The following is an 11,739-nucleotide window of genomic DNA, read 5'->3' on the forward strand; positions in this document are numbered from 1 at the left end:
GATGACACTCACCCACCCGAGCCACACTGGAGCAGGCTAATTTTTAAGTTGATAATTTTGTACGCCCTGCAAATGTTGTTATAAATATCCAATTGGCCCTTGGAAGAAAAAAGGTTCCCACCCCTGCCTTAGAGACTTAGGGCTTCATTCTCAGTTGAATGGTGCTATCCTAAACCACCCCTATCCTTTTCTGAGACCTAGCTCCTCTGTCTTTGTCCATGATGATTTCTTAGATTTGAATACTTGATATGGCCATCTTGGATTGGCATTAAACTTATAAACTAAGTTCTACCACTTCAATTTTTTGATTCTGAGGAAAGTTTTTTAACCTTTCTGAATTTGTTCCTCATTACCAACATTTATTGAGTATCTAACTTGAGCAAGCCACCCATCACACTAATCTTTTTCTAAATAAAAACTCTTTAATCCTCACAAGATTGCTATACGGTAGGCTTTACTAGTCCCATTTTACAGATGAGGACAGATGTAAGTAACTCAGACAAGGTCATATAGCTACTCAATGACAGGACCCAGTTTTAGCCTAGATCTTCCTATTGTAGCTACTGCCCCTCATCTGTAAAATGCTAAGACTACTACCTAACTCTTAGGGATGTGGTTTTAATTAACAAATAAAGTATTACATTTAAACTACTCAGTTCAGTACCTGGCTTTTGGTGACAGTTCAACAAATATTAGTTCATTTACTGCCTCCAAAATAATAATTACCTTACCCGTGTGCATGCCCCAAAGTGATTGGTATGCTTTACTCAATACACAGACCAGGGTTCTTGGCCTCCTTTGACTTACTCCACTCTTCCCTCTTGCAACCATTTTTACAGTCTGGGACTTCCCTGATAATCTACTGATGATTATAATAGACCTCTTCTTCATAAAAATGCACATTTGTATATATGCAAAAAAAGTATATGTATAATTTTAAAGTGTTAATAGATACTCTAAAATCCATTCATAGATCATGGACTAAGAACTAATGATGGAAACACTCCATGGATTAAACTCTCATAAAATTCTTCCTATATATATGAAGAGATGCTGTGGTCTGGTTGCTATGCTTGCAAGTTTTCTCAACTGTGTTGAATGCCATCTTTCTTAGGGATTTTAGTGGGATATTTTGTTTTCAATCATGTGTATATGTGCTTGAAGCAGGAAAGTCTTCAATGGGTACAAACTGATATTGCTCCACATTATTTTACTCTTGTTAAAATAGTTTCATTGGCTTCTTTGATTCTTTCTGATGTAAATAAAAAATGTAAGGAGTAAGAGGACTTAGGCAAAAGGTTTAAAATAACGGAGACTGACTTTAGTTACAGTGCCCTCTGCAGGTTGGCAGCTATAGTAACACAGTTAATGAGTTACCTGAAGAGCATGGTCAGAAAAGAATACTACAATGTTAATTTTTAAGATTTCTCATTCAATTTGTTTCATCTATAGTTCAGTTTACCTGTTTATATAATAAAAGGCAAAAATCTGAATGGATGGACTATACGTATATATATATTCATTATCAAGGATACAGGTATTTTTTTTCTCTTATCTTAAATGGAAATGGAACAGCATCAATAGTTGATTTGTGGCTGAATCACTGAGTAGATGGCCTTTCCATGGATTTAATTCCTATCTTCCTATCTTCCAGGTTTCAATATCTCTTGCTAGTGTCTGTTGAAACCTTTTATATAGGTCAGGATTGGTAATGCTGGCACATTCTAAGAACAAAATTTTGACAACAGAAATAACTTGGCACAATTTAGGAAACATAAATTTATACTACCTTATTTGTAAGTAATCTATATTCCTCATTTCTAGTGATTAAATTATTTGGAGAAGCCCCTGGACTACAATTTGAAAGGATAAGAAATAAAGCCTTTTTGTTGAAAGGTCTCAAAAACACACTGAAAAACCCCATATTGAATATAATTTTTCTAGATCTTATAGACTCAATTTTTTTTTATTTGGGGTTCTTAATTAAAAAAAAAAACAACAGCAGCTATATTACCTATTTTTAAATACTTAGGAAGAGAGCAAAGAAAATAGTCCTTTACTTTTTATTATTCAGCACCAATTATGCCTTATGATAACAGTAAAAAGTTATATAGGATTAAGGCTGTTCAACAACTTGACTTAACAAGAGGTCAAAGTACAAGGTGAACAGCTGTGATCTTTTATTCATCAGCCATTTTAAGCACTTTAAAAAACTTTCTGCTACATATTACTGATTTCTGGTCCTAAGAGTCTAAAAACTGTTTTCAGTTTAGTCAAGAAGATGAGTAATAGCACATGCAAGATATATTTACTTAGCATCTTCTATATGCCATATGTAGTTGTCAATTTTTTCCTCAAAGCTTCATTTGTGAAGATAATTCCTAGAAGTTGAGTCATTCTGAATAAAATTTCATCTGTCCTTTTGTATTTGGAACTATTTTAAAATTCATGAGCTTCTAAGTTTTGCACTTTATTTAAGAGGAAGCTTTCGGTAATACTGAAAAACATTTTATAGCTCTGTATTTAGTAATGCATGTAAAGAATCATTATCAGTGATGGTGATAAAATTCTGTTGGTGATTGTGGTATGAAACATCTGACTAACCCCATTGAAAATTTGTTTTTCATTAATACATCCTATTCTTTGATCCATTTGTTCCCCTCCAGAACTCTATTTGGACCCTTTTAAGTGTCTTACTCTAGTTCTCAACTTCATCTGCAATTCCTTTCTTCTCTGGTAATCTCCCATTCAGTTTCCTTTCATTTTCTAACTATGCCCTATTTGTCCCCCACTCCCCTCACTCCCCACCCTCAGCAATAGCAAGAATGATGAAAATGCCTAAATTCAAAGCCTGGCTCTTAAAAAGCTGGTTAGGTCACATATTGGCCTGCCCAAGTTAACGGCCCCAACCAAGTAGAATTCAGTGACTGTTTGAGCGCTACTACTTTCTATACTGATCCTTATATAACTGGCCAATCAGAGTAAGAATCAAATAGGGAGGCTGCCTGTTAACAGGCTAAAAAACTGAGCTAAGACAAATATGTGTGTCTTAGTTTTCTTTTTCCAAAGTCTTCATAGAACATAAAACAACTCTTTGGTATAAACTGAAAAAACATATTTTTGTAAAATACAAAGGGGAAATGAAAAAACTCCTTAGTGTTCTGCCTCTTTTATAGATTGTTTCACAAAGTAGAATCGCAACTTGTTAAGTGCACGCACAAAAGCAAGATGCATTTTTAAAAAAACCAAAAACTCAAGGGATTTAACACAGCTGCTCAAATCAGTTTAAAACAGGGGAAAGTGCATCTTGGTGGGCATGATCACAAGGAAAACAGGAAGTTCAACTTACATAACAACTTTACTAGCTTTCTTAAGTCTTGAACAGTTGCCTGAAACATACCAAAATTCTTAATGCAAATCATCAAATCAATATTCAAATATAAAACTTTGTTATAAAGATATCCCAGATTTTTAAGCTTTATTAAAATTCCACTAAAATTATATAACACACATCTAAATATTCATTTTCCTATTCCCATCTATAAATAAATTTATTCCATCTGCAATAAAAATATAATCAATTGCCACTATAGTAAATATTATGTGGTTTCATAGTTACTATTATCATTACTGACTATATTGTTCAGTTTATTCAATTTTTAAATTATGCTACCAGTAATATTTCTCAAGGACTTTGAAATGTGGAGAGTCATATAGTTTGTTTAGTCAAAGGACAATATCGGAGAAACCTAAGAGCAACCACATTTAAATATTAGTATAACAACTGAGTTACAATCAAGACTTGCTATGTATCTGTGAGACTTTAAAATTTCATTTCCAATGATAATACTCTGTATAATTAATTTATTCAAAATGTAAAAGGAAAGCCAATTTAGGTCTTTTTTACTCAGGAAAACTTCTATACCAAATTTATCTGGGATACGTGAAATAAGATTCTACAAATGACTTCACATTCTTTTTGCTGCTTTCAGATACACTTCCGATTTGAGAAGTGTCAAAATTATAAAGCAGGCATGGCCAGCAGATAAATAACTTTTTCTTTTCATTTGAAATAGTATCCTCCTGAAAAGTAGAAAGAAGAAATGTGACAGAAATATCTCATAGACACATCTTATGCCAGAGTCCTACTTACCTCATGGGCTAACATCTTATAGAGTTCTTCTCTAGTTACAGAAATCCTTTCTCTGTCTGTACTGTCCACAACAACTATTACAAACTAAAAGAATTACAAAAAAGTCATTAATGATTATGTAATTTTATATATTGTAAAATTTATGAAGTGCTGATTTGATTTATAGGCTATAACTATCAAGAAATTAGAACCTTATGGTATGGTATTATTGGAAAACCACAGATACCTATATATACATCATAAAGCCTAAAGGTCTGATCCATTTTGAATTCAAATATATTTACTAAATTTTAAGAGAAAAATAGGAGAAAAGAGAACACATACTAACATAGTATCAGAATATTCTGCTAATATTTTAACCAATAAAACACATTTGTTTCCTAATTTAGTATTTTGAATGCTAACAAGACTATATCCATCTATTTACACTATAAGTCAAGAAAAAATATATTACGGTCATAAACTTAAGTTACTTCTAGACAGTTTTTATTTTATTATATTAATATCAATTTGAAAATCCAAAAGGGAATGGGTTTGGGAGTAAAGTAACATGACAGTTAAAATCAACAAATTGCAAGAACAAATCTATAGCTAAAGCCATGCTCTCTTCCTTATATAAATGGTACCTGCTACTGGCAAGCACAACTCTCTCCTGAACTGGTAAGACTAGTGTCAGAAGATGCAATGAAAAACCTGTGAAGGAGCTGTACAGGACTGCACTACACTGCACCTCTTCCTAATGCCATGCCCACCAAAAGGGAAACGGGAGCAGATATAGTCACTTTATGATGGCATTTGTGATGCCCGAGTTAATTCTGACGGCCTATTATTAACATGCACTATTCATTTTTTAGAACTAGCCTTTCATTTCCAAATAAACCCCTGTAATTTTCAGAGTCTTTTCTATTCTACAGATTTCAGGAACCATAATGATAAGAGAGCTACTATTTTACCTCTTCTCTCACTTGAAACCTCACTGATAAGTGGTTTTATTACTGTCAGACTCATTCTATTCCAAGGTACTTTAATAAAGCTATTAATTTTCAAACTGTTGCACGAATTTGATACCTGCAGCATTATATTTGGGAATAGTAACCATATCTACCTTTCTTTCTCCAAAAAAAACCAAAAACAAAATACATGATCAAATGCATTATGGAGTGTTAGGGGATCAGGTCATCAGAAACACTTAATTGTGTCTAATGACATTACTCACCTTTGCAAACATTTTGAATTTTATTAACTTATAATCAGCATTATAAAAGCAACTGCCACAGGCTTTCAATTTGCAAGGTCTATACAATGAAGGTCTGAAATGTCACTGGTCTGACATTTCCTCTTGGGAAATAAAATCATGGTTTTGTCTAAATTGCTTGCGAACCAAAAGGAAAAAAATTCTTTAATGTGCAATTGTGTCGCATAAAATAAAATACATGGTAAAATTTTGGCCAGGACTGAAACCACCAGATTTTACCTAGTTTTCTTCTACACAAAAATAAATAGTAAAAAAGAAATGATATTACAAACTGTGAGATGGAATTCATTATAAAAACAACTACTTAAGTTCTGGGATCAATACATAATCAGACTAACCAACTACCAATTCTCCTTACAGAGGTTCAATGAGAGTGGATATACAAGACAATGACCCTGAAATAGGGAATCAAAGATTCTACGTGTTTAAAATCTACTTCTATTAACATACTGTGATATTTCAGAAAGATTAACTATAAGAGTTCATATCTAGAAGGTGTTTTCCAAGCGTTCTGCTCATAGAAGTTCTAATATATTAAGAAACATCAGGGAGAGGTCAATTGGGGGGAGGAGGCAGGGCGGGGGGAGTCATATGTAATACTTTAAACAATAAAGAATTTAAATTAAAAAAAAGAAAGAAAGAAACATTACCTCTGTGTTAGTATAGTAAGTGTTCCAGGAAGAACGAAGAGATTCTTGGCCACCAATATCCCACATTAGAAATCGTGTATTATTAATCACTATCTCTTCTACATTACTTCCTATTGTAGGGGATGTATGTACAACTTCATTCATAGAACTGAAAAAAAAAATAATTTGAAAATGTTACAACTAGCTAGGAAGTTAGATTGTTTGAATATTTTTCAATCAAGGGACCAGTCAGTATGACCTCCTTTTATATATTATACCCAAATGTCCCTTTTCCAGTAGCTCATAAGAGTGAGCTAAGGGTTTAAACAGAGGGGGAACTAGGTAGTGGACTATCTGAGATACTCTAAATTCAATTCTAGGAAACTACATAAACACATATTTCTCTACTTTCTAACAGCAAAACAACCAATGTCATAAAAGTATCAACTCTTTAGAGTAGGGGTGGGGAGCGTCTGTGCCCGCAGGTCCTATAAGGCCCACGAAATAATTGGCTCTTGCCCTGCCAAGGCATTAGGATGAGTTAATTATTGACCAAATATAGCAGGCTAATCTTTAAGTTGATAATTTTATACGCACCTCAATTGATGTTATAAATATCCAAATGGCCCCTGACAGAAAGGGTTCCCCACCCCTACTCTAGAGTAACTTAAATTCCATATAACTTTTTATTGCTTTCATTAATCAAATATCACTCAGGCAGAAAAAGTAACTATCCTATATAATAAACTAGAGGCCCGATGCACAAAATTCATGTATGGGGGGGGAATGGGCGGGTGTCCTTCAGCCCGGCCTGCGCCCTTTCTCGCAATTTGGGATCCATCGCTCCTAACCACCTGAGTGCTTGCTCCTAACCACTCGCCTGCTCGCTCCTTACCGCTTGGCTCGCCACTCCTTAGCGCTGCGGCGGAGGCGGGAGGCTCCCGCCACCACCACTGTGTTCGCCAGACATGAGCCTAGCTTCTGGCTGAGCGGCACTCCCGCTGTGGGAGTGTACTGACCACCAAGAGGCAGCTCCTGCATTGAGCATCTGCCCCTAGTGGTCAGTGTGCGTCATAGTGACTCGTTGTTCTGGTCGTTCCACCGTAATGGTCGCTGGGCTTTTATTATATAGTAGGCTAATATGCAAATTGTCTCCTTGGGAGGTTGACCAACCAGGAGTTCGACCACTCGCTATGACGTGCACTGACCACCAGGGGGCGGTTCAGAACAAAGGAAGGCCCTGGCCAGCAGCCAGCAGCCAGGGGAAGGAAGGCCCTGATTGGCCCTGATTGCTGGCCAGGCCTACCCATGCATGAATTTCATGCACCAGGCCTCTAGTAAGCAATAAAATAAAAATGTGAAAATAGTTATTACTTACAATTGGTAAAGGATGGTAGTTTTCCCTGCATTATCCAGCCCAACAATGATAACTTTGTGCTCTGAAATAAACGAGACACCAGTGATTTATTAATGAAAAACAAAATTTTTAAATATCCTATTTCATCCATTCTTTCCAGCTATGGTATAACTCAGTGCATGGCACCTTAACCTTTAACTCAAAAGACCAGCAGAAGTGAGCCATTGTCTCGCCTTCCCCACCACTTCTGTGGAGCAGTCTGAAATCTCTTTAGAGGGCATCCCAATAGGACTCCATGATCCAGAAATCTTCCACCTCTTCATCCTGCCTGAACACCTACAAGCCACAATCATTACCAACTTTACTCCCTCCCAAGACTTGTCTCTATATGAGTTTTCACCTGTTTTTACAATAAAGCACAAATGGCTATTTTTGACAGCTTCCTAATTTTAACATATGTCATGTGGGTCACGGTGAGAACCATAAAATTAAGACATAATTGTGGAATGGGCTCAAAGATAAAGGTACCAACTCAATGGTAAAAAAAAGTCCATTTATTCCCAAAAGTAGGGTTAGATTATTCACACTTTTTAATACAGGCATACCTCAAAATATTGTGGTTTCTGTTCTAGACCACCACAATAAAGTGAATATTGCAATGAAATGACTCAAATAATGTTTTGGTTTTCCAGTGGATATAAACGTTATTTTTATACTACACTATAGTCTACCAAGTGTACAACAGCATTATGTCTAAAAAACAATGTACATTATTACATAATACTAACCATCATCTGAGCCTTCCACGAGTAGTGATCTTTTTGCTTGCCTTAATTTTGATGGCTGCTGACTGATCAGGGTAGTGGTTGCTGAAGGTTGGGGTGGCTGTGGCAATTTCTTAAAATAAGACAATGAAGTTTGCCACATGGACTGACCCTTTCATGAACAAGTTCTTTGTGATATGCGATGCTGCTGGGTAGCATTTTACACAAAGAACTGTCAAAATTGGAGTCAATCCTCTCAAACCCTGCCTTGACTTTATCAACTATCTACACTAATAAAAGAGAAAAATGGTAATTGGCTTACTACGCTACCCTTTTCATTGGCTAATCAGGGCTATATGCAAATTAACTGCCAACTCGGATGGCAGTTAACTGACAACAAAGATGGCAGTTAATTAGCATATGTAGGCACAATGCAGGGAGGCGAAAGGGAAAGCAGGAAGAAGGCCCCTGCCACTGACAGTGATAGGAAACCCAGGGGGGAGCTAAGAGCCGGGGAGCAGGGCAAAGGCGGCCCCCCAGCCATGATCAGAGAATCAGGCGCCTTTGCCACCCTGGCCAGTGATAGCAGGAAGTACGGGTGGAGCCAGCGATGGGAGCTGGGCACAGTCGAAGCTGGCAGTCCGGGGAGCTAGGGGTCCCTTGCCTGGGCCTAAAGTGGAGGCCACGATCATGGGGCCGCTGCAGCTGCAGGTCCCCGCTGCCCGGGCAGGACACCTCGGCCAGAGGCATTAGGCCTGGGCAGGGGCAGAGCAGGAGATCGCAGGGAGCTGGGGGTCCCCTGCCCAGGCCTAATGCCTCAGCCAGAGGTTTTAGGCCTGGGCAGGGTCAGAGCGGGAGATCTTCAAGGGGCCGATCTGGTGATTGGTGATCATTGGTGATCGGAGGGTGATGGGGGTCTACGCCTCTGGCCAAGGTATCAGGCCTGGGCAAGGGGCAGAGCCAGCAATCGGAGGGGTCTGGGGGTCCTCTGCCCAGGCCTGACGCCTGGGCCAGAGGCATCAGGCCTGGGCTGGGGGCAGAACCAGTGATGGGGGGAAATGAGGATCCCCTGCCCAGACCTGACACCTCTGTCAGAGGCGTCAGACCTGGGCAAGGGGCCGATCCTGCGATTGGAGGGTGATGGGGGTCAACGCCTGAGGGCTCCCAGTATGTGAGAGGGGGCAGGCTGGGCTGAGGGACACTCCCCCCCACACACACACCCAGTGCACGAATTTCGTGCACCGGGCCCCTAGTGTTTATATAATACTCTAAAATCCTTTGTCATTTCAACATTCTTGACAGCATTTTTGCCAGTAGATTCCATCCCCAGAAACCATGGTCTCTGCTCATCCATAAGAAGCAACTCTTCATCCACTAAAGTTTTATCATACGATTGCAGCAATTCAGTCATATCTTCAGGCTAATTCTAATTCTCTAACTATTTCTACCACATCTGCAGTTATTTCTTCCACTGAAGTCTTGAACTCCTCAAAATTATCCTTGAGGATTGGAATAAACTTCCAAACTCTTGTAAATGTTGATATTTTGACTTCTTCTCATTAATCCTATATAATAAATGCCTAATATGCAAATTGTCCCCTCAACTGGGAGTTCGACCGTTTGCTATGATGTGCACTGATCACCAGGGGGCGGCATGGAACATGGCAGGCATTGGTGAGGAGGCGCTGGCAGCAGTGGAGGTGCTGCAGACCCTGATGGGCCCTGACAAGAGCTGGACAGAGGCAGGATGGTGGAGCAGGTGAGTGGGCAGCACCAGGCCAAGGCAGGTGCAAGCCACTGGTCGCCAGGCAGGGGCCAATCACCCTGCCGCCACCGGGCTCCCAGACACTGAGGGAGCCGGGCAGGGGCCTAATGCTCCACCCATCCAATTGCAGGGCAACCAGTGGCGCGATCGGGCCCCCATAGGCGGTGACCAGTGGCAGCAGTGGAGGTTGGGGCTGCCACCATGTTCCCTCAGCACCTGGAAGCCAGGTGGTGGCAGGGCGATCAGGCCCCGCAGGTGGCGACCAATGGCAGCGGTGGGGGGCAGGTGGCTGGAGGAAGGAAGGGAGTACCTGGCGGTAGCCGGCAGCCACTAAGGACCCTACCAGTGCATGGATTTCGTGCACTGGGCCTCTAGTCATAAATGTTCTTACTGGCATCTAAAATGGTGAATCCTTTCCAGAAAGTTTTCAATTTACTTTGCCCAGATGCATCAGAGAAATCACTACCTATGGCACCCCTAACCTAACAAAATGTATTTCTTTTTTTTTTAATCTTTATCTGAGTATATTTTTCCCAATGATTTCTATAAAGTAGAAGGGGGGCGGGGAGAGAAATATCGATGGGAGAGAGACACAATGTTGCCTCCTGCACGCACCCCAACAAGGGCTGGGGAACCTGCATCTGAAGTACATGAATCAAACCCAGGACCCTTTGATCCATGGGCTGATGCTCTAACCACTGTACAAAACTGGCCAGGTCACAAAATGTATTTCTTTTTTAAAAAAATTGATTTCAGAGAGGAAGGGAGAGGGAGAGAGAGATAGAAACATTAATGATGAGAGAGAATCATTGATCAGCTGCCTCCTGCACACCCCCCACCAGGGATCGAGCCTGCAACCCAGGCATGTGCCCTGACCAGGAATCAAACCAGGGACCCTTCAGTCCGTAGGCCAATGCTCTATCCACTGAGCCAAACTGGCCAGGGCACAAAATGTATTTCTTAAATAAGGCTTGCAAGTTGAAATTAGCCCTTGATCCATGGGCCACAGAATGAAATTTGTGTCCACAGCCATGAAAACATTAATCTGATCGTATACCTTCATCAAAGCTCATGGGTGACCAGGTTCATTGTCAGGGAGCAGTAATATTTTGAAGAAATCTTTTTTTCTAAGCAGTAGGTCTCAACAGTGGGCTTAAAATAGTCAGTAAACCATTGTTGTTTCTAGAGCACATAGAGTAGATTTAGCATAATTCTAAAGGCTCTAGGATTTTTGGAATAGTTAAATGAGCACTGGCTTCAACTGAAAGTCACCAGCTGCACTAACCCCTAACAAGAGAGTCAGCCTGTCCTCTGAAGCTTTAAAGCCAGGCATTGACTTCTCCTCTCTAGCTATGAAACTCCTGGATGGCATCTTTTTCCAATAAAAGGCTGTCTCATCAATACAATCTGTTATTTGGTGTAGCCACCTTCGTTAACTAACCTAATCTGAATAACATGCTGCAGCTTTGACATTGATTGCTTCACCTTGAACTTTTATATAATGGAAACAGCTTCTTTCCTCAAACCTCATGAATTGACCTCTGTTAGCTTCAGATTTTTCTTTTATAGCTTCCTCACCTCTCAGCCTTCAGAGAATTCAAGGGAGTTAGGGCTTTGCTCTGAATTAGGCTTATGGCTTAAGGCAGCGGTTCTCAACATGTGGGTTGCGACCCATTTGGCGGTAAAACGGCCCTTTCACAGGGGTCGCCTAAGACAATCCTGCATATTAGATATTTACATTACGATTCATAACAGTAGCAAAATTACAGTTATGAAGTAGCAACGAAAATAATTTTATGGTTGGGGGTCACAACAT

The 11,739-nt window shown here is 39.7% G+C and overlaps 1 protein-coding gene and 1 pseudogene across 3 annotated transcripts in view; both read right to left on the reverse strand.

Annotated features, from left to right (window-relative positions):
* ARL5A (ADP ribosylation factor like GTPase 5A) overlaps positions 1-8,359 on the reverse strand; it is a 15,180-nt gene extending 6,821 nt beyond the window's left edge. For 2 of the 3 annotated variants that reach the window (XR_001512793.1, XM_006757377.2), the window contains exons 1-4: positions 8,183-8,347; positions 7,416-7,476; positions 6,059-6,206; positions 4,154-4,237 (exon numbers count right to left, since the gene is read on the reverse strand). Coding sequence is in view for 2 of the 3 variants with exons in the window: in XM_006757377.2 (XP_006757440.2) it covers positions 4,154-4,237; positions 6,059-6,206; positions 7,416-7,476; positions 8,183-8,321 (432 nt within the window). In the remaining variant the exon portion in view is untranslated. Of the gene's footprint in view, positions 1-4,153; positions 4,238-6,058; positions 6,207-7,415; positions 7,477-8,182 lie in introns of all 3 variants that reach the window. The other variant, XM_015559806.1, reaches the window with a different exon arrangement.
* A 1,048-nt stretch (positions 8,360-9,407) lies between these two features.
* The window catches only part of LOC107182076, a 7,084-nt pseudogene continuing 4,752 nt past the window's right edge, over positions 9,408-11,739 (reverse strand).

Source organism: Myotis davidii, unplaced genomic scaffold, assembly GCF_000327345.1.
Source record: "Myotis davidii unplaced genomic scaffold, ASM32734v1 scaffold753, whole genome shotgun sequence".
Taxonomy (NCBI): domain Eukaryota; kingdom Metazoa; phylum Chordata; class Mammalia; order Chiroptera; family Vespertilionidae; genus Myotis; species Myotis davidii.